Here is a 22,923-nt window from a genome sequence, read left to right as displayed (position 1 = left end):
TTTTTCCCCCCCCCCCCCCTTCTCAAATATTGCTTGTCTTTCCTGCTGGTCGGTATATTTAGCGTTTTCGTTTACTATTAAGCGATTCGGGGTTTTTTCTGCAGTAAATGTCAACTTTTAGATATGAGAGAAATGCGTAATCTAGTCGAGCGAGTGATCTAGAGGAATTGTTGTCGAACCTGCTTGTATTATCTGCAAAATGGAACAAAGAAGATACGCTCAGTGGCTGATGGAGCACACGAAAGTTATTCTCTTGACTGCACTGCTTGTGTTTGGTGCGATGGCACGAGCGCAAATTCAGTACTCCATCTCCGAGGAACAGAAGGACGGAGCTGCTGTGGGAAATATCGCGAAGGATTTGGGCATAGATCATAAAAGTTTAAAAGAGCGAGGATTTCGCATTGCCTCAACCTCAGGCGAGTCTATGTTCAGTGTGAATCAGAATGACGGTGTCTTGTATGTGAACGGTAAAATAGACAGAGAAGAGGTGTGCGAGAGGAGCACCCCGTGTTTAATTAATCTAAAATTCGCTCTAGAAAACCCACTTGAAATTCATTATGTAATTGTTGAGATTTTGGATGTAAACGACCACGCTCCGAGTTTTCCTGAAAGCCAGATGGATTTAGAGATCGGAGAATCTGCCCTTCCCGGTGCGAGATTTCAACTTCAGGCAGCGCGTGATTCTGATAGTGGCAGTAATTCTGTGCATCAGTACAAACTTGGTCATAACGATAATTTCCGCCTTGAAGTCAAAGATCGTGGAGAAGACGGTAAAATTCCTGTCCTGATTTTACAAAAGCATTTAGACCGAGAGTTAACCCGAACCATTAACTTGCACATAACAGCTCTTGATGGAGGAAAGCCTGCCAAATCAGGGACAATGGATATAACTATTAACGTGATTGATATAAATGATAACGTCCCCGTTTTTACCAAAGATATTTATTCGGTCATGCTGAATGAAAATGCACCTATAGGTACACCTGTGATACAGGTTAACGCTACAGATTGTGACGAAGGCTCAAATGGTGAGGTTGTTTATTCATTTGGTAAAAATGTTAACAGTAAAGTACGAAAGCTTTTTGATATCAACACCATCACTGGTGAAATAACTGTAGAAGGGCTCTTGGATTATGAGGACAAGGACAGCTATGAGATTGACATACAAGCATCTGACAAAGGAACTGTTCCCCACAGAACAGATAAGAGTATAATGATAAAACTTATTGACATAAATGACAATGAACCAGAAATAGAGGTCACATCATTTTCAAGTGCAATTCCAGAGGATTCTAGACCTGGTACTACAGTGGCTTTGTTAAGTGTCACAGATTTAGACTCTGGGCTCAATGGCAAAATCTCTTGTTTTTTAGAAGATAACATGCCTTTCAAACTAATACCTTCTTCACAACATAGCACATATTCATTAGTTACCATGTCACCTTTAGACAGGGAAACACAATTTCAGTATGACATCACATTAGTTGCAAAAGATATGGGACAGCCATCATTGTCTTCTGTTAAAACTGTAACTGTTCTGATATCAGATATAAATGACAATAGTCCGGAATTCTCATTTTCTCCTTATGCTTTTTATGTGATGGAAAACAATGTCCCAGGCAAATTTTTATTTTCTGTGTCTGCTACTGACAAAGACTCTAATGAAAATGCTATAGTTAGCTATCACATATGGAGAGAAAGTACTGAGGAAAACAAATATACATCCTTCATTAATATTAATTCTGAAAATGGGGAGATTTTTGCGCTTAAGAGCTTTGATTTTGAAATTGTTAAAACGTTCCAGTTCCATGTTGTTGCTACAGACTCTGGAACTCCGTCTCTGAGCAGTAACGTGACAGTGAACGTGTTTATTCTGGATCAGAACGACAACGTTCCAGTGATCTTATATCCAGTCAGCGCTAACGGTTCTGCTGAGGGTGTGGAAGAGATTCCCCGTAATGTGAACGCAGGTCATTTGGTGACTAAAGTCAGAGCCTATGACGCAGATATAGGATACAACGGCTGGTTATTATTTTCACTGCAGGAAGTTAGTGACCACAGTCTCTTTAGCTTGGACCGCTATACAGGACAGATAAGGACCCTTCGCTCATTCACAGAAACAGACGAGGCCCAGCATAAACTGCTCATACTGGTCAAAGACAATGGGAACGTTTCACTCTCAGCAACAGCGACTGTGATTGTCAAAGTTGTGGAGCCCAAAGAGGCTTTTGCTGCTTCTGATGTTAAACACACAGTAAAAGATGAGGAGGAAAACAATGTGATATTTTATTTGATCATCACTTTGGTCTCGGTTTCAGTGCTTTTTGTCATCAGCATCATCGTGTTGATTGTAATGCGGTGCTCTAAATCGACAGACTATTCGTCCAAGTATTTACAGGACACAAATTACGACGGGACTATGTGTCACAGCATCCAGTACAGATCTGGAGACAAACGGTACATGTTAGTTGGACCCAGAATGAGTATCGGCTCTACTTTAGTCCCGGGCAGTAATGGAAATACTCTAGTGATACCAGATCGCAGGAGGAGAGATTCTGGAGAGGTAAGCAAATTATTTATGCATCTGTGTAATTGTTGTAGGAAACAATCTTAAGGCAGAAGTTTTCTGCTCTCTGTGGTACTGAACCTGCTCAGGCTGTTTTTTCTAATGGAACACTATTAGTGTCTGTCTTCCTTAGATTCAGATTTTATTTATTATTTAGACTTAGGATTTACATTACCAAAGCACATGAATATAATAAACATAGCCAAAGAAGGAGGAAAGGGAAAAAAGGAAGTACTAATAAAATAAGTAGTAATAGAGCCGTTTGTTATTCTGTTTTACTTTTATGCATTTTGCACAATGGTTGTATTGTTGTTCTTTTGTCATAACAGGCCTTTCATATCTTGCAGCCAGGTTTGAACATCTCTGATTAGCAATGAAAATGGGATATTTTCCTGTGTCTGATTAAAGTTATTATGGTGGGCAGTGAATTAATGAAAAATGGTTTCTTAATATGTATAATTGAGGCATGTTAATAAAGTGCAATTATGTTTCCATTTCATTTAGTGTGCAGTGCAGTCTTTCATTTGCCAGGTCTGTCTGTGCCTGTTCATCTCTATGGCGAGATTGTATTCACTTGGTCTGTATATAGTCAGGACTTGTTTTAGTGGTCCTGTGGTCAGGTACTCCACCAATTTTATATTCACTGTTTAGGGACAGAAATCATTTCAGTTTACTTTAAGCTGTTAATGTCCAATGTGGATTGATATATATATATATATATATATATATATATATATGTAATTTCTTTTTGTTTTAATATTTTGATTTTGCTAATTTGGTCATGGTCAAGTCAACTGTAAAACAAAAAGACTTCACTCTGGTATCTGGGTGGACTGCAATTTCAAGGCCTTTTAATTTAATTATTAGTTGATATCCTACTTGTTCAGCTCTGCAGGACTATTCGTCCAAGTATTTACAGGACACAAATTATGACGGGACTCTGTGTCACAGCATCCAGTTCAGATCTGGATAAAATTTAGAGTTTTGCATTGTAATAATTTAAAAAAAAAAAAATCTTTGTTTACAGCCTTGTATAATTTTGTTGCTGATGTTTATTCCAAGGTATGTATATTTATGAGCTTGTTCTAAAGGCATATATTTTTATTCCCTCTCTCATTCACTTTCACTCACTCACTTGTTTTAATAAAACATTACGTTCAGTCTAATGGGAAAATGTTGAGTATTTAAACATAGCTTAAATCACAATTTGTGTGGATGGTTTTTAAGTCCACTGATAAAATTACATACATTTGACAGCAGTAAAATATTTCTGAACGTTGCAATGCAACTAAGGCTTTAGATCGCGAGATGTCAGTGTAAACCTGGAGAAAGACTCTTGACGTCAAACGGTTGCTCATGGGTTTTTTGTTCCGCCTTCTCAGTTTATTAGTGTGTTTTCTAATTTTCAGCACCGGTGCTGTAAGATTTGTCAGGATTGAGTACAGCGTCTTTCTATTGTCTGACTGGTTTTCAGCGTAAACGTGAGCAACGATGGAACTATACAACACATATTTATAGATTGATCTTGAAATTGCGTTGGAAGGGATTTTTGTCATATTGGAAAAATGGAACAAAGAAGACGCTCTCATCAGCTGGAGCTGAATGCAAAACTCGCTTTCATTGCTGTTGCAATGTTGTTTGGGAGAGCAGTTTGGGCACAAATACGGTACTCGATCTCGGAGGAGCAGAAGGACGGAGCTGCTGTGGGAAATATCGCGAAGGATTTAGGTATCGATCACAGAACACTAAAGGAGAGGGGATTTCGCATCGTCTCGACCTCAGGCGAGTCAATGTTCAGTTTAAATCAGAATGACGGCGTCTTGTATGTGAACGGGAAAATAGATAGAGAGGAGGTGTGTGAGAGGAGCACCCCGTGTTTAATCAATCTGAAAATCGCTCTAGAAAACCCACTAGAAATCCACTATGTCATTGTAGAGATATTGGATGTAAACGATTACAGTCCACTGTTTCCCGAGAATGAAAAGCGGCTGGAAATTGGGGAATCTGCTCTGCCAGGCGCGCGATATCCGCTACAGGCAGCGCGTGATCCAGACAGTGGAAGCAATTCGGTTCAGACCTACAAACTCAGCCACAACGACAATTTCCGTCTTGAAATTAAAGATCGAGAAGATGGTAAAATTCCAATTCTGATTTTACACAAGCCGCTTGACAGAGAAGTGACGAAAAACATAAAATTAGTATTAACTGCTTTAGATGGCGGGAGACCGTCTAAGTCTGGCTCAATAGAAATATTGATTGATGTGCTGGATATAAACGATAATGTGCCTATTTTTACGAAAGAGTCTTACACTGTTGTACTGAATGAAAACGCACCAGTGGGCACAACAATTGTACAGGTTAATGCCACTGATATGGACGACGGTCAAAACGGACAAGTAGTTTATGCATTAGGAAATAATGTTAATAATAACTTGCGTGAACTTTTTCAAGTTAATCCAGTCACTGGAGAAATTATTGTGACTGGTGTTTTAGATTTTGAGGTCAAAGATCTATACGAAATTGACATTCAGGCATCTGACAAAGGAATTGTTCCTCTTGCGACGGATAAAAGTGTAATCATAAAAATCGTTGATGTAAATGATAATGCACCGGAAATAGAGGTCACATCATTTTCAAACGCCATTCCAGAGGATTCTAGACCTGGTACTACAGTGGCTTTGATAAGCGTCACCGATTTAGACTCTGGGCTCAATGGAAAAATCTCCTGTTCAATATCTGATGATATACCTTTTAAACTAATGCCGTCATCACACGATAATATTTATTCTTTAGTTACCTCTGGATTACTTGACAGAGAAACGAAATTCCAGTATGACATAACATTAGTTGCAAAAGATGCGGGACAGCAAACATTGTCTACTATTAAAACTATAACAGCTCTAATATCAGATGTAAATGACAATATTCCGGAATTCTCATTTTCTCCTTATGCGTTTTATGTGATGGAAAATAATGTCCCAGGCAAATTTGTATTTTCTGTGTCTGCTACTGACAAAGACTCTAATGAAAATGCTATAGTTAGCTATCAAATATGGAGAGAAAGTAGCGAGGAAAATAAATATACGTCTTTCATTAACATTAATTCTGAGAATGGGGAGATTTATGCGCTTAAGAGCTTTGACTTTGAAATTGTTAAAACCTTCCAGTTCCATGTTGTTGCTGCAGACTCTGGAACTCCGTCTCTGAGCAGTAACGTGACAGTGAACGTGTTTATTCTGGATCAGAACGACAACGTTCCAGTGATCTTATATCCAGTCAGCGCTAACGGTTCTGCTGAGGGTGTGGAAGAGATTCCCCGTAATGTGAACGCAGGTCATTTGGTGACTAAAGTCAGAGCCTATGACGCAGATATAGGATACAACGGCTGGTTATTATTTTCACTGCAGGAAGTTAGTGACCACAGTCTCTTTAGTTTGGACCGCTATACAGGACAGATAAGGACCCTTCGCTCATTCACAGAAACAGACGAGGCCCAGCATAAACTGCTCATACTGGTCAAAGACAATGGGAACGTTTCACTCTCAGCAACAGCGACTGTGATTGTCAAAGTTGTGGAGCCCAAAGAGGCTTTTGCAGCTTCTGATGTTAAACACACAGTAAAAGACGAGGAGGAAAACAACGCGACATTTTATTTGATCATAACTTTGGGCTCGGTTTCAGTGCTTTTTGTCATCAGCATCATCGTGTTGATTGTAATGCGGTGCTCTAAATCGACAGACTATTCGTCCAAGTATTTACAGGACACAAATTACGACGGGACTATGTGTCACAGCATCCAGTACAGATCTGGAGACAAACGGTACATGTTAGTTGGACCCAGAATGAGTATCGGCTCTACTTTAGTCCCGGGCAGTAATGGAAATACTCTAGTCATACCAGATCGCAGGAGGAGAGATTCTGGAGAGGTAAGCAAATGGCTTATGCATCTGTGTATTAGTTGTAGGAAACAATTTTAAGATAGATGCTGGCTGCTGTCCGTGGTACTGAACATGCTCAGGCTGCTTTTAAATGGAATATTCTTAGTGTCAACCTCTTTCTCAGGTTCAGATTTATTAGATTTAGGATTCACATTACTAAAGCACATCAATATTAAATAAAGAAACATACAGCCAATGGAGAAAGATTCTTAATATATGTAAGATTGGGGTCTGTTGATACAGTCCAATTCTGTTTCCACTTCATTCAGTGTGCAGTGCAGTGTTCAGTTTGCCAGGTCTGTCTGTGCCTGTCCATCTCTATGGCGAGGTTGTGTTCACTTGGTCTGTATATGGTCAGGACTTGATATAGTTTAGGGTTTAGCCTGTGGTCAGGTATTCCAGCACTTTTATGTTCTCTGTTTAGTGACATAAATCATTTCAACTTGCTTTGAGCTTAGGCTTCTGTCCAATGTTGTGCTTTTTTTTTTCTTTGTTTTTTTCTTTTGATTTGGTCATCTGGGTTTTCTCCTGTGGTTCAGATGGACATGGATTTCATTGTAAAGTCAATTGTAAAACAAAAGGACTTCTCTATAGGATCTAGTTCTGGGCTTTGTGGTGAAGCTCTGTGTATCATTACTATCTGGGTGGACTGCAATTCCAAGGCTTTTTTTATTTAGTTATTTGTTGGTATACTCCTAATTCTGCTGGACAGGAGTTATCTAGAGTTTTGCATTGTAATAGTAATACATTTTTTTTGCTGAACGTGATGCCTGCAGCCTCTGAGTGTTGTCCTATTTAGTTAACTGTTGGTTTGTGAACGGACGCCAAATCGCACGTCCATAGATGTTTTTTGACATGTAAATTAATATTATTTTTAACGATATAAAATCTTGTCGTTTAAACATCTTTAAATCACAATTTGTGTGGATTGTTTTTAAGTCCACGGATAAAACTATATGCATTTGACAGCAGTAAAATATTTCTGAACGTTGCAATGCAACTAAGGCTTTAGATCGCGAGATGTCAGTGTAAACCTGGAGAAAGACTCTTGACGTCAAACGGTTGCTCATGGGTTTTTTGTTCCGCCTTCTCAGTTTATTAGTGTGTTTTCTAATTTTCAGCACCGGTGCTGTAAGATTTGTCAGGATTGAGTACAGCGTCTTTCTATTGTCTGACTGGTTTTCAGCGTAAACGTGAGCAACGATGGAACTATACAACACATATTTATAGATTGATCTTGAAATTGCGTTGGAAGGGATTTTTGTCATATTGGAAAAATGGAACAAAGAAGACGCTCTCATCAGCTGGAGCTGAATGCAAAACTCGCTTTCATTGCTGTTGCAATGTTGTTTGGGAGAGCAGTTTGGGCACAAATACGGTACTCGATCTCGGAGGAGCAGAAGGACGGAGCTGCTGTGGGAAATATCGCGAAGGATTTAGGTATCGATCACAGAACACTAAAGGAGAGGGGATTTCGCATCGTCTCGACCTCAGGCGAGTCAATGTTCAGTTTAAATCAGAATGACGGCGTCTTGTATGTGAACGGGAAAATAGATAGAGAGGATGTGTGTGAGAGGAGCATCCAGTGTTTAATCAATCTGAAAATCGCTCTAGAAAACCCACTAGAAATCCACTATGTCATTGTAGAGATATTGGATGTAAACGATCACAGTCCACTGTTTCCCGAGAATGAAAAGCGGCTGGAAATTGGGGAATCTGCTCTGCCAGGCGCGCGATATCCGCTACAGGCAGCGCGTGATCCAGACAGTGGAAGCAATTCGGTTCAGACCTACAAACTCAGCCACAACGACAATTTCCGTCTTGAAATTAAAGATCGAGAAGAAGATGGTAAAATTCCAATTCTGATTTTACACAAGCCGCTTGACAGAGAAGTGACGAAAAACATAAAATTAGTATTAACTGCTTTAGATGGCGGGAGACCTCCTAAGTCTGGCTCAATAGAAATATTTGTTGATGTACAGGATATAAACGATAATGTACCTGTTTTTACGAAAGAGGCCTACACGATTACATTGAATGAAAACGCACCAGTGGGCACAACAATTGTACAGGTTAATGCCACTGATTTGGACGAGGGTAAAAATGGAGAGGTAGTTTATGCATTTGGAAATAATGTCAACTATAATTTACGCAGACTTTTTGAAGTTAATTCAATCACTGGGGAAATAATTTTAACCGATCGTTTAGATTTTGAGATGAAGGATAAATACGAGATTGACATACAAGCATCTGACAAAGGAATTGTTCCTCATGCAACGGTTAAAAGTGTAATCATAAAAATCGTTGATGTAAATGATAATGCACCGGAAATAGAGGTCACATCATTTTCAAACGCCATTCCAGAGGATTCTAGACCTGGTACTACAGTGGCTTTGATAAGCGTCACCGATTTAGACTCTGGGCTCAATGGAAAAATCTCCTGTTCAATATCTGATGATATACCTTTTAAACTAATGCCGTCATCACACGATAATATTTATTCTTTAGTTACCTCTGGATTACTTGACAGAGAAACGAAATTCCAGTATGACATAACATTAGTTGCAAAAGATGCGGGACAGCAAACATTGTCTACTATTAAAACTATAACAGCTCTAATATCAGATGTAAATGACAATATTCCGGAATTCTCATTTTCTCCTTATGCGTTTTATGTGATGGAAAATAATGTCCCAGGCAAATTTGAGGATACAAATTACGACGGGACTATGTGTCACAGCATCCAGTACAGATCTGGAGACAAACGGTACATGTTAGTTGGACCCAGAATGAGTATCGGCTCTACTTTAGTCCCGGGCAGTAATGGAAATACTCTAGTCATACCAGACCGCAGGAGGAGAGATTCTGGAACGGTAAGAAAAGGACTAGAGGTGTGCTGTATTGCCAGCTTTGTACTTTGTACTTTTATTTTTATTTTTATTTTTTATATTTTTAATACTTTTATTTGATTTTTATAGCTCCATACGCATGTGAATTCTGTATTATTCTTGGATTGTTTTGCTATGCCCTAATGGCTGAACAAACTGTAAATGAAACCGTGCGTGCTAGTCGCTGTCCTTGGTTCTGAATATATGATGCAGCATTCTGTCCTGCAAAGTTCTCTCTTTTTTTCTCTTTCTGTGTATATTTTAGATCTATTAGACGAGCTTTAAAAAAAATATATATATATTAGTTCATTATGATAGTTTCATTATGAATTCGCATAGTTTAATGAATAGCAATCCAACGAAATAGCGCGAGGTGTCAGTGTAAACCTAAAAAGTTAGACTCAAAACGTCAGAGTACCTCCCCGTTTTTTCGTCGTCATTTTGTATATGATCACTTTTTCATCAGAGGCGTGGCTTGCTCGGTGCTTTTGTCCATTGTTTTTCTTAGTAAAATCTTTCGAGGGTTAGGGCATCTGTCGTGTTGTCATTGGACTAATATTTGGATAGTCGTTGTGAAACTGCTGTGGAATCAATACGTTGCAAAAATGGGACGAAGACGTGATCAGTGCCTTGAGCGCCATGTGAAAATCATCTTCATTGTTGTATCAATTATTTTTTGCAGAACGGTTTGGGCACAAATACGTTACTCGATTTCTGAAGAGCAAAATGACGGAGCTGCTGTGGGAAATGTTGCAAAGGATTTGGGTATTGATCACAAAACACTAAAGGAGCGAGGATTTCGTATCGTCTCGACTTCAGGCGAGTCAATGTTCAGTGTAAATCAGAATGACGGTGTCTTGAATGTGAACGGTAAATTAGATAGGGAGGAGGTGTGCGAAAGAAGCACCCCGTGTTTAATACATTTAAAAATTGCATTAGAAAACCCTCTCGAGATTCATTACGTGACTGTTGATGTAATAGACGTGAATGACCACGGTCCGAGATTCCCAGAGCAGGAAAAGCATTTAGAAATAAGTGAAACGGTGCTTCCCGGTGCGCGATTCCAGCTTCAGGCTGCGCGCGATCCAGACAGTGGCAGTAATTCAGTTCAGACTTATAAACTGAGCCACACCGATTATTTTCGTATTGAAATTATAGATCGTGATGAAGACGGCAAAGCTCCCGTGTTGGTCTTACAAAAGCCGCTCGACCGAGAGATTACAAAAAGTATGAAATTGCAGATGACTGCTTTAGATGGAGGCAGACCACCAAAGTCTGGAACTATGGATATTGTGATTGATGTGTTAGATATAAACGATAATGCCCCTGATTTCACTAAAGCTACTTACACTGTTACGCTGAATGAAAACGCACATGTAGGCACAGTAGCTTTAAGGGTGAACGCAACTGATTTGGACGAAGGTCAGAACGGGGAAGTAGTTTATTCATTAGGACACAATGTTAATTACAAGTTGCGTAAACTTTTTGATGTCAATCCAATCACTGGAGAAATTATTGTGACAGGTCTTTTGGATTTTGAGATAAAAGATAAATATCAGATTGACATTCAAGCATCAGACAAAGGAATTGTTCCTCTAACAACAGATCAAATTATAACTATAAAAATTGCTGATATAAATGATAATCCCCCACAGATAGAAGTGACATCATTCTCAAGTGCCATTCCTGAAGACTCCAAACCTGGCACAACCGTGGCTTTAATAAGTGTCTCTGATTTAGATTCTGAAATAAATGGGAGAGTCACCTGTTCATTCCCAGAGGACATACCTTTCAAACTAATGCCGTCATCACAAGAAAATACGTACTCGTTAGTGACAACTTCATCTCTTGACAGAGAGACAATTTCTTGCTATGACATCACATTAGAAGCCAAAGATGCTGGTCAGCCACCACTGTCTTCTGTTAAATCTATAACTGTCCAGGTATCAGATGTTAATGACAATAGTCCAGAGTTCTCTTTTTCCCCTTACGCATTTTATGTGATGGAGAATAATGCTCCAGGCAAAAATTTATTTTCTGTGTCTGCCTCTGACAAAGACACAGGTGAAAACAGTGTAGTCAGTTATCAAATATGGAGAGATGGTGTAGAAAACAAATATACATCTTTCATTAATATTAACTCTGAAAATGGTGAGATTTATGCACTTAAGAGCTTTGATTTTGAAACTGTTAAAACGTTCCAGTTCCAAGTTGTTGCTACAGACTCTGGAACTCCGTCTCTGAGCAGTAACGTGACAGTGAACGTGTTTATTCTGGATCAGAACGACAACGTTCCAGTGATCTTATATCCAGTCAGCGCTAACGGTTCTGCTGAGGGTGTGGAAGAGATTCCCCATAATGTGAACGCAGGTCATTTGGTGACTAAAGTCAGAGCCTATGACGCAGATATAGGATACAACGGCTGGTTATTATTTTCACTGCAGGAAGTTAGTGACCACAGTCTCTTTAGTTTGGACCGCTATACAGGACAGATAAGGACCCTTCGCTCATTCACAGAAACAGACGAGGCCCAGCATAAACTGCTCATACTGGTCAAAGACAATGGGAATGTTTCACTCTCAGCAACAGCTACTGTGATTCTCAAAGTTGTGGAGCCAAAAGAGGCTATTGCAGCTACTGATGTAAAAAATGCAGTAAGAGACGAGGAGGAAACCGACGTGACATTTTATTTGATCATCACTTTGGGTTCGGTTTCAGTGCTTTTTGTCATCAGCATCATCTTCTTGACTGTAATGCAGTGTTCTAAATCGACAGTCTATTCGTCCAAGTATTTACAGGATACAAATTACGACGGGACTATGTGTCACAGCATCCAGTACAGATCTGGAGACAAACGGTACATGTTAGTTGGACCCAGAATGAGTATCGGCTCTACTATAGTCAGTAATGGAAATACTCTAGTGATCCCAGACCGCAGGAGGAGAGATTCTGGGGAGGTAAGAAATGTTAAGGTTTGATATATTTTCATTTGTATATGTATTTTTATGACCATTACCATTTAGATATAGATTGTGGTTGTGGTGAAAGAGTTTCATCAAACACTTGCATTACTGGAGCTGGACAGTGGATTTATGGGTCCCAACATACTGCACTTTGCATGGGATTGAATTGGAAAAGTATATGTTGAAATTATAGTAAGTGAAGTGCTAGTGTTTAATGTTTAGATTTATAAGAGTTTCTGTTGTTGGCATTTTTGTGGTTGCTATTGTGGTGAAGAGTAGATCTGGTACTTAGATTGTGGGCCATAACATGAAAACCATGGTGTTGCTTTAATAAATATGCAATAGCTAGATGTGCAAATGCCAGTGTAGTGTGTCTTTTCTTGCTTACTCTTTTAATACATTACATTTAGTAAAAAAAATAATTAAAAAAAACATATATATACTGTATATATATATCTTCTTCTCTGATCTGAATTGCAGGTGTGGGGGAGAGGGGAGTCGCTGGAGGTGTGAATGGTTGTGTGGAGAGGTGTTCAGGGCGGGTGTGGGGTGTCTTTTCTGAAGATTAATTAGATATGTTGAGGTGAAATTCAAAGAATAAGTCAAGTTAAATTGATGTCTTTTCATTGAATTAATAAGATTTTTATTTGATGGTACAGTTTGATGGGTATAATTTTAAGTTCTGATAAATCTATTAAACTGGATATCTATCTATCTATCTATCTATCTATCTAACTATTTAATTTTATTTATTTTTTTATTTGTGGTGGTCTACTTTTTTTACCTACATATAAAATTTAAGTCTTAACATTATTTTAAAAAATCATAATTGTTATACTATACTGTTATACTGTACTATAGCTTTTAGTAAAGGAAGGGTGTCAAACAGTAGTCCTTGCTCTGAGAAATATTGGCCTTACACATCATGTTTTGACATGTCATACCACGTCATACTTTGATGGCTTTAGAATGTGAATTAGAATTAGAATTTGGATGTTTGATAATAAGATTCAAATTCACATAATTGAGTAACAAATTATCCAGCTACTACCTGTTTATTTGTTATAAAGTGAACTACTTTCTAATGCCATTGATTGCTTCTTTAAAAGATCACAAGTTAACGTTTATGATTGTAGGTCTAGGCTACATAAAAGTGGACTGTTTTGGTTGGAATGAAATATAAAACTACAATAGGCCTACTACTACAATGGCTTGTAAACAGTTCTAATAACTTCTGTGCGCCATTTCGACATAAATCTCTTGTCGTAATTATGACTTAATTAAATATTTTTGTAATTCCGTTTTATGTTTTTTTATTTTTTAAGTTACTAATTTTTAAACCGGTTTTTTTATTTATTTATTTTTACTTAGTCTAACTGTCAGTTCTTTTAATTTCTCAGTTATATTCGTTTGCAGTTAAAAATAAATTCGCGTGGTGTCAGTGCACACCAAAAATACGGGGACCTGAAGTGGCATCGTCTGTTGGCAGTTTCATTCGCGCTCTCTCCATCAGTTCGTAATGAACGCCGTGGACGTTGCCTTCACTTTCGCCAAGAGCAACCGGATTCGTATCGTAAAGATTTTCTAACATAAATCATGCTTTTTATGGTCAGCGCTTAACTTTGTTATGGGTCAACATTTTTGAGTGGAACATCTCTAAACGCCGTTTTAATTTCCTGCAAAATGCAACAAAGGGCGCGTTCGTCATGGCGCCGCAGACTTATATTCTTGGCTTTGGGAATGCTGCTTTGGAGAGAGGTACGCGCACAAATACGATATTCTCTTTCTGAGGAGCAGAAAGAAGGATCTGCGGTCGGAAACCTTGCGAAGGATTTAGGTCTCGATACCAGAACGTTAAAGGAGAGAGGATTTCGGATCGTTTCAACTTCAGGCGACTCGCTGTTCACGGTAAATCAGAATGACGGGATTTTAAGTGTAAATGGAAAGATAGATCGCGAGGAGGTGTGCGAGAGAAGCAGCTCGTGTGTCATCAATCTAAAAATCGCGCTAGAAAACCCTTTGGAAATTCACTACGTGTCGATTGAAATCTTGGACGTCAATGATCATGCTCCGACATTCCCAGAAAAAGAAAAGCGGTTGGAAATATGGGAATCTGCCCTACCTGGAGCTCGGTATCAGTTACAGGCGGCGCGGGATCCCGATGGCGGAATGAACTCAGTTCAACAATATAAACTCAGTCATAATGATAATTTCCGCATAGAGGTTAAAGATCGCGGAGAAGATCGCAAAATGCCCTTTTTGATTCTTCAAAAGCCTTTGGATAGAGAATCAAGCCGTAGACACAAGCTAGTCCTCACTGCGCTCGATGGAGGGAGACCCCCAAAGTCTGGAACAATGGATATAGTAGTTGATGTTTTAGATGTTAATGACAATATGCCAGTTTTCACACAAGAACTTTACTCCGTGACGCTTCAAGAAAATGTCCCGGTAGGCACAACTGTTATACAGGTTAATGCTACTGACATGGATGATGGTCCAAATGGAGACATTATTTATTCGTTTGGAAAGGATATAGACAATAGGCTAATACAACTTTTTGATTTAAACTCCAGTACTGGAGAAATGACTGTGATTGGCCCAATAGATTTTGAAGAGATGAATAACTTTGAAATAGATATCCAAGCATCAGACAAAGGGCCTGTTCCTCTCACATCAGATAAGAGTATAACCATAAAAATCATTGACGTAAATGACAATGTGCCTGAGATTGAAGTGACATCATTTTCAAGTGCTGTGCCTGAAGACTCTAAAATTGGAACTACAGTGGCTTTAATCAGCGTCAGTGATTTGGACTCTGGTGTAAATGGGAAAGTGTTATGCTACATAACTGAAGAAATACCTTTCAGACTAATGGCATCATCCCAAGATAACATTTACGCACTGGTTACCGCCTCATCTCTTGATAGAGAAGCTGTGCCTCGCTATGACATCACATTAGTAGCCAAAGATGCTGGGCAACCACCTCTGTCTTCAGTTAAAACTATAACTGTGCAGGTGTTCGATGTAAATGACAATAGTCCAGAATTTTCTCTTTCACCCTATGCTTTTTATGTGATGGAAAACAATGTTCCAGGCAAATCTTTGTTTTCTGTATCTGCTTCTGATCGTGATTTAGATGAAAATGCTGTTGTACACTATAACATTTGGAGAGACTCTGGAGATGAAAACAAATATGTGTCTTTCATTAATATTAACTCTGAAAATGGGGAGATTTATGCGCTTAAGAGCTTTGACTTTGAAACTGTTAAAATGTTCCAGTTCCATGTTGTTGCTACAGATTCTGGAACTCCGTCTCTGAGCAGTAACGTGACAGTGAACGTGTTTATTCTGGATCAGAACGACAACGTTCCAGTGATCTTATATCCAGTCAGCGCTAACGGTTCTGCTGAGGGTGTGGAAGAGATTCCCCGTAATGTGAACGCAGGTCATTTGGTGACTAAAGTCAGAGCCTATGACGCAGATATAGGATACAACGGCTGGTTATTATTTTCACTGCAGGAAGTTAGTGACCACAGTCTCTTTAGTTTGGATCGCTATACAGGACAGATAAGGACCCTTCGCTCATTCACAGAAACAGACGATGCCCAGCATAAACTGCTCATACTGGTCAAAGACAATGGGAACGTTTCACTCTCAGCAACAGCGACTGTGATTGTCAAAGTTGTGGAGCCCAAAGAGGCTTTTGCAGTTTCTGATGTGAAAAACGTAGTAAAAGACGAGGAGGAAAACGACGTGACATTTTATTTGATCATCACTTTGGGCTCGGTTTCAGTGCTTTTTGTCATCAGCATCATCGTACTTATTGTAATGCAGTGCTCTAAATCGACAGTCTATTCATCCAAATATTTACAGGATACAAATTACGACGGGACTATGTGTCACAGCATCCAGTACAGATCTGGAGACAAACGGTACATGTTAGTTGGACCCAGAATGAGTATCGGCTCTACTATAGTCCCGGGCAGTAATGGAAATACTCTAGTGATCCCAGACCGCAGGAGGAGAGATTCTGGAGAGGTAAAATTGTGATCTCTGATGGCTTTTGTGTTTCTTTATTTTGTTTGGCCTTACTGTCCTCTCATCACCCTCTTAAATACATTCAAAATAAACAAATGCAGTAGATTTTTTCATGTTAGGACATGGAAAAAGACAAGCTGATCTCCAATGTATAAGTGTTCAACAGGCTGAAGGACCCTGCATCTGAATGATGAGATTATGAGAGTTTCAGAACCTAAGGATTGAACATATGTATGTGTTTATGTATGATCTGTATATATGTGATGTAGTGTTAGCTGTGTTCACTGTTGGAAGTATATGACTATGTCTGGAGTGAGAGCAACCCTGGTGAAAAAAAAGTACACTGCCATAATCTACTTAAAAGTGCTCTATTTTCGCGCACTGATTTTGTACTTAATATACTAAAATTCTCCTTTATAAGATAATCTTAAGAACATCTAAGTGTACTCAATTGTGCTATTTTGGGACATCATGAATATTAACTAAAATGTGCTAAAAATGTATTTAGGTACCACTTGAACCCATCTTTCATACAAAGATGGGTTCAAGTTTACTACAAGTGGTAACTAAATACATTTTTTAATACAGAGATAGTATGTTAAAAGCACATTTTAGTTCATATATATGGTGTCTCAAAATAACACAGTTGAGTACACTTAGATGTTCTTAAGATTATCTTAAGAAGTGCTAAAGGTGAATTATTAATATATTAAGTACAAAATCAGTGCGCGAAATTAGAGCACTTTAAAGGGATAGTGCACCCAAAAATGAAAATTAGCCCATGATTTACTCACCCTCAGGGCATCTTAGGCGTATCTGTCATTCCTCTTTCAGACGAATCCAATCGTAGTTATATTTAAAAATGGCCTGACTCTTCCAAGCTGTATAATGGCAGTGAATGGTGCCCCTGTTTTTGAAGCCGAAAAAAGTGCATCCATCCATCATAAATCTACTCTACATGGCTCCGGGGTGTTAATAAAGGCCCGGAGACGTATGGAGTAGATTTTTTCTTTTCTTTTCACTTTTTTCGGCTTCAAAAACAGGGGCACCATTCACTGCCATTATACAGCTTGGAAGAGCCAGGCCATTTTTATATATAACTGCGATTGTGCTCGTCTGAAAGAGGAATGTCAGATACGCCTAAGATGTCCTGAAGTACATTATGGAAGTGTACTTTGTTTCATGTGGGAAATCTCATTATTATCTCACTAACTCCAATACAGGTTTTGCTGCAAAAGATGCACGGCTGCATGTGATCTTTTTTTTGATAATGTTTTTCAAAGTATTTCATCTTACATTTTTTAATTTATGAAAGTAATGGGAGTAAATCTCTCTCAGTCTCACTCTCTTATTTGTTTGTAGCATTTATTTCCCCTGATATTATCTGTATTTGTGAATTTTATCTGTTGTATGTCTCGATTGCATATGCTTGCAGATGTGACGAAATCATGTCATCATTAATGTTCCATCACACTGCACATTCTGAGTCCCATTCGTTCTCACCCTTTACCCTGAGAAAAGGAAACATGTACAGCAAATGGAGACAAACAGAGAGAGATTAACAGAATACATTGGCTGGTCAGCTTGCTTGGTTTTAAACAACTGGGTTTATTACATGAAATGGATTTAGATGGAGAAGTTGATACTGTAATTTAGTCAGCAGATGGTGTCAACAGATTCAGCCCCTTGTGAAGAGGACGCAGAGTCATGTGTTTGATTGTGGGAGGCAGTCTCAGTTGCGTGCTCTCTCGGTGTGTGTGGAGTGGGATGTGCTGTCATGCTTGTCTTTGGGTTATCAGATTGTTTCTGTGTAAATAAACATCATATTAATAATATTGCTCATTTTAATGTAGCGCTCATATGACAGCAGTTTTTTTTTATCTATTTGAGAGTGTTTATTTATGAGCTGAACACCTCAGGCTGTTACTCAAGCATATTTTAGTCCATCAAGCAGACATGATTGGCCTTATTCCATGTTGCTGAACATACACAGCGCTCCCCCAGCCACAGTGCTTTCACCTCTCTTCACTTTCAGTTTTTTTTCTGTTCTATCTTCCCTCACTCTCCTCATCTCTTTTGTTTCCCTTGTAATTTTATTTTGCAGTATCTATCTATCTATCTATCTATCTATCTATCTATCTATCTATCTATCTATCTATTACATTATATAACAATTTGTCTACATTAAAAATGTATTTTAAGTAGAATGTTGGGATGAGTTAGGTTTTTAATTGCTCTGTGTGTGGATGATAAAATCCACTGTCTTGCTGTGCAGAGAGTTCAGAGTACTGAACTGCAGGTCTAATCAGGTACTGCAGAGATCAGCAGAATATTGAGTCTGGTCCAGCAAAAAAAGAACACACACAGACACACACACACACACACTGATCATAGACCAGTTCAGCCACGGTGCTACTCAGCAACTCATTAAGCTGCTGCTGTATCTGCTATTTGAAGTTTTTGCTCAGTGTCTGAATCAAAACCTTGGATTTTATAACAGTGGAAATCTATTCAGTCGGATTCTGTTTCAATCGCTCATCTTCGGTACAGATTTCAAGATAAATTATATTGACTGTTTAATTATTTAGCAGTGCAGTTGAATACTATGGGATCCAAGCTGTACAAAATAACTGCACAATTAATTTCACAATATTGAATTGTATGAATATTTTTAATTTTATAAAAAGAATCAGTGGCAGACATTTAGATCTGTTTTTGCCCACCCCAGTTGCTATGGTAACAGCAGAGCTAGAGCACTTTCTTTGTTTACTGATTCCAGTTGCTTAGGAAACAAAAGACATTTTTCAGATATTTGAGTGATTTTTTTTTAGTTACATTTAAAGCAAACAATTAAGTCTAGTTTTTTTTTTGTCTGTTAGCTGGACAGTCTGCTAAGTGTGGTTTTGTTGTTTTGATTTGGATCGAAGCGCTGCTCTGCTGCTTGTGTTTTTATGTTCCTAGTCATATTGTTGATGCATGTTATTTTAAGGAAAAATGGTTTGTTTCTGTAATCTTTCACATGTAAAATCTTTCTTCACCCTCTAGATCTGTCGATGTTTTTTAAGTGCATATTGTATATTTTTTGCTTTGTTAGACACTAAATTGTGTGTTGCCGTAATCATCTTTTTTTAACCTATTAAATGTTTTGTTACCTTTTTAAATATGTATGCTAATTGGAAAGGACTGTGTTGGAATAGTTATTCAAGATACAGTTTCTTTACTAATGCACCAGCATTCCACATTCACAGTTAGATAGCTGTATATTTTTGAGTTTTTAATCTGGAATGATCTTTATTTCAGTACCACATTAATTTTGAAAGATCATCTAAGATCCAAATCAGCTGACATCTTACTCTCAGTGCAGAACAGAATTGCCTGAGCCTTTAGCACACAGGAGATCGTTTGAATGTCTGTTTATGGGTTAGGTCTATGCACTGACGTTTGTTGTTATAGCTCTGGCAGGTGAATGCAGAACTGTGCAGATGCAAATGTACAAAAGGCCTGAGCAGGAAAACCAAAACTGTGACAACAATGGCATAACATTATGTGCAGGCCTGACAGTTCTGTGAATATATGTGCATGAGAGCAGGTCAGGTCCATTCGGCAGTGGTTCAGTACTTTAGTAGGTCACATCAGTTCTGCTTTTGGTTCATGTGGTTATAAGTAGCTCTGTCCTCTATATCTCTCTCTGCAGCTGGTCTCATCTCTATCTCTCCTTTATATAATCTTTGACTTTAAGTCTTCTTTTATCTTCTGAACTCTCTCTGTCCTAATGGTCATAGAAACTGTCATGACGGCTTTAGAAGTGTGTTTAATATAAATTATGAATATTATTATTACAAACCCGATTCCAAAAAAGTTGGGACACTGTACAAATTGTGAATAAAAACAGAATGCAATGATGTGGAAGTTTCAAATTTCAATATTTTATTCAGAATACAACATAGATGACATATCAAATGTTTAAACTGAGAAAATGTATCATTTTAAGGGAAAAATAAGTTGATTTTAAATTTCATGGCATCAACATCTCAAAAAAGTTGGGACAAGGCCATGTTTACCACTGTGTGGCATCCCCTCTTCTTTTTATAACAGTCTGCAAACGTCTGGGGACTGAGGAGACAAGTTGCTCAAGTTTAGGAATAGGAATGTTGTCCCATTCTTGTCTAATACAGGCTTCTAGTTGCTCAACTGTCTTAGGTCTTCTTTGTCGCATCTTCCTCTTTATGATGCGCCAAATGTTTTCTATGGGTGAAAGATCTGGACATTTCAGTACCCGGATCCTTCTTCTACGCAGCCACGATGTTGCAATTGATGCAGTATGTGGTCTGGCATTGTCATGTTGGAAAATGCAACGCTATAAAGCCCACAAGAGATCTCTTAGGCTGAAAGCAGAGCTGTGTGCTGGATGTGGGTGGAGTCAGGGATGTGAGTACTATTTTTAGAAGGTCTGTGCGGCCTGTTTTATATGTGAGATTTTTATTTGCAAGTATTAAGATGTGTAAATCCCTAATTAAATTGGGGTAAAACCATGCTGCGGGGGAACAAGTGTCTCTCTTATAGTATCCATGTTTCTAGGCATATTTATAGATGGTCTCTGGAGTCCTGAGCTGTTAGGTCATATGTCCCCTGTGGTCTCTGTACTGCTTTGCATTCTGGGTAATATTAAATCATGTGAAAAATTCAATGTTTTGCAAGTCAGCATTTTGCCAGAGTTCTTGCTTCTCCTGAAAACAGTTTTAGAGATCTGTTCTATGTCATTTAAACCTGACAGCAGCAAAGAAACATGGAGTAATGTGACAATACAGAGCAGAATGTGCAGATTCCATGAATTAAACATACAAAATACAGTTTTAAATAGAATAGTTGGTCTAGGATTTTACACTAAAGACACTTTGAAAATATATAAATATTAGTGCTGTCAATTAATAATTAAAAAAAACTAATTAATCACACATTTTTTTCTGAAATTAATCTAGATTAATCCCACTTAAAATTAAAGTTTTTAAATATACATTTATATTGCAATAATTTCACATTCAGTTCAATAATTTTGACAGCACTGATAAATATTAATAAGAGTGTTATTAATAATAAGTGTTTCTATTTATTTCCCTTATTACACATTGGCTGATGCATCAGCATCTTGCACAAGCTAGACTTCTAAATCCAAACATATTTCAATTAAGAAGTATTTTTTTCCCTTTTCTTTGGCATCCAGAAAATTATGATGAAATAATTAAATTTTTTATGTTATCTTTAAAAGCTCAGTGATATATTTAGTTCTATTCAGGATGATAGCAAGAGAGAGACTTAACGTAAAAGCATGGAGGAAGAGGAACAACTGTGACTCATCTCCACTTGTGTGTGTGTGTGTGTGTGCGCGTGTGCGTGTGTGCTAAGAGCAGGTTCATATATGTGTGTGTTCTGCAGAGACAGCAGCCATTTTGAAAGTACTCATAGAACAACAAGAAATGCTTTTATTAAAGGAGATGGTAATCTCAGCATCTGTATCATTGGTCTATTTTTCTGTAGTAAACATATGTCATGCCAAACATGTTGAAGATTAGCGAACAGGCAGTCAATTTGTTATATAGCAAGCTGTTTCTACACAAAAGCAGTTTATTCAGCATGCTAAAGCATCTTCTACATTCACTTCCATTCAAACAGGATCTTGATGTGCTTGATGTACTAATTCTCGCGAGATTCGGACGTGCGTCTACTTAAAGTGCGTCCGAATATGCCTACTTACCTACTATATAGTAGGAGAAAAGAGTATGTGAAGAAAGTAGTATGTCCGAAACCTCAGTATTCATAAAAGAGTAGGCGAGAAATCCCCGGATGTCCTACTGCTTCAGTCTAGATTCTGAAGTGCTCATCGATGGATACTTTTCTATCCCAGGAGGCCATGCGAGAGGATACATCATCATCGAACGTGAAGGAGAACAGCGACGAGGGTGTTTACAAATGTGAGTATTACAAATCAAATACAGGGTTCCCTGTGTTAAAATCGCATTTGTTAAGCTACTGTAGAGTAAACTGTACAATTGTTGAGGGTGTAAGATGGTAGACAGTATAGTATATTTGTGATTTTGCTGTAAAAACATGTTTTATTACCTATAATAGAACAGGGGAGCTCCAGTAAGCACATGTACGTCACCAAAGTGAATTTACATAAAGCATATACATCTTAAAGACAATTACTAAATGTCTATTTAATATCTGACAGGAAAATGTTCTAAAAGAATTGCAGATGAGCACATCACAACATGAACATGATCTGAGTGAGTGATGTATGTATGCTATTATGTAGAATTCACTGTGGTCAACACTGCTATAGACGAATGTAAGTAATGTTAATAAACAAATCTACATAAAGTAACTAAACATACGTTATCTGTTTTATTTGTCCATTAGTACTGTTGATAAATTGTGGAGCACTTGTGTTAGATAAAAAGTGAGTTAACAACATGTAAATGCAGTATTGACCAGCTAAATCACAGAGGTGACTTGAATCTTGTCTGGATGTT

The 22,923-nt window shown here is 38.1% G+C and overlaps 5 protein-coding genes across 5 annotated transcripts; all 5 read left to right on the top strand.

Moving 5' to 3' along the window:
* The first annotated feature begins 51 nt into the window (after nucleotides 1-51).
* On the top strand, nucleotides 52-2,937 carry LOC107596385 (protocadherin alpha-3). Its single transcript, XM_016287108.1, has 2 exons — nucleotides 52-2,563; nucleotides 2,896-2,937. Exons 1-2 carry the CDS (start codon nucleotides 200-202, stop codon nucleotides 2,935-2,937), a joined length of 2,406 nt encoding a protein of 801 aa, XP_016142594.1. The 5' UTR covers nucleotides 52-199.
* A 998-nt stretch (nucleotides 2,938-3,935) lies between these two features.
* Nucleotides 3,936-6,643, top strand: LOC107596384 (protocadherin gamma-A11-like). Its single transcript, XM_016287107.1, has 2 exons — nucleotides 3,936-6,492; nucleotides 6,629-6,643. The coding sequence occupies exons 1-2, from the start codon at nucleotides 4,132-4,134 to the stop codon at nucleotides 6,641-6,643; spliced, it is 2,376 nt and encodes a 791-aa protein (XP_016142593.1). The 5' UTR covers nucleotides 3,936-4,131.
* Nucleotides 6,644-7,582: 939 nt separating this feature from the next.
* Nucleotides 7,583-9,666, top strand: LOC107596383 (protocadherin gamma-C3-like). The gene is made up of 2 exons (XM_016287106.1): nucleotides 7,583-9,377; nucleotides 9,658-9,666. The coding sequence occupies exons 1-2, from the start codon at nucleotides 7,782-7,784 to the stop codon at nucleotides 9,664-9,666; spliced, it is 1,605 nt and encodes a 534-aa protein (XP_016142592.1). The 5' UTR covers nucleotides 7,583-7,781.
* A 250-nt stretch (nucleotides 9,667-9,916) lies between these two features.
* LOC107596382 (protocadherin alpha-3-like) lies at nucleotides 9,917-12,370 on the top strand. Its single transcript, XM_016287105.1, has one exon. It carries the CDS (start codon nucleotides 9,998-10,000, stop codon nucleotides 12,368-12,370), a length of 2,373 nt encoding a protein of 790 aa, XP_016142591.1. The 5' UTR covers nucleotides 9,917-9,997.
* Nucleotides 12,371-13,988: 1,618 nt separating this feature from the next.
* Nucleotides 13,989-16,405, top strand: LOC107596381 (protocadherin alpha-8-like). The gene has a single exon (XM_016287104.1). It carries the CDS (start codon nucleotides 14,039-14,041, stop codon nucleotides 16,403-16,405), a length of 2,367 nt encoding a protein of 788 aa, XP_016142590.1. The 5' UTR covers nucleotides 13,989-14,038.
* The last annotated feature ends 6,518 nt before the right edge of the window (nucleotides 16,406-22,923 follow it).

The sequence above is a fragment of the Sinocyclocheilus grahami genome, unplaced genomic scaffold (genome assembly GCF_001515645.1).
Source record: "Sinocyclocheilus grahami isolate Dianchi unplaced genomic scaffold, SAMN03320097.WGS_v1.1 scaffold218.1, whole genome shotgun sequence".
NCBI classification, from domain to species: domain Eukaryota; kingdom Metazoa; phylum Chordata; class Actinopteri; order Cypriniformes; family Cyprinidae; genus Sinocyclocheilus; species Sinocyclocheilus grahami.
Note: the sequence above shows the minus strand (reverse complement) of the source record. Positions and strands in the feature narration are given on the sequence as shown.

Bases quoted from the DNA above. Each gene is read 5' to 3' on its own strand.
- LOC107596381 (XM_016287104.1), top strand. From the start codon at position 14,039: ATGCAACAAAGGGCGCGTTCGTCATGGCGCCGCAGACTTATATTCTTG.
- LOC107596384 (XM_016287107.1), top strand. From the start codon at position 4,132: ATGGAACAAAGAAGACGCTCTCATCAGCTGGAGCTGAATGCAAAACTC.
- LOC107596382 (XM_016287105.1), top strand. From the start codon at position 9,998: ATGGGACGAAGACGTGATCAGTGCCTTGAGCGCCATGTGAAAATCATC.
- LOC107596383 (XM_016287106.1), top strand. From the start codon at position 7,782: ATGGAACAAAGAAGACGCTCTCATCAGCTGGAGCTGAATGCAAAACTC.
- LOC107596385 (XM_016287108.1), top strand. From the start codon at position 200: ATGGAACAAAGAAGATACGCTCAGTGGCTGATGGAGCACACGAAAGTT. The intron at 2,564-2,895 runs GTAAGCAAATTA...TTGTCATAACAG, and splicing joins GGAGGAGAGATTCTGGAGAG to GCCTTTCATATCTTGCAGCC.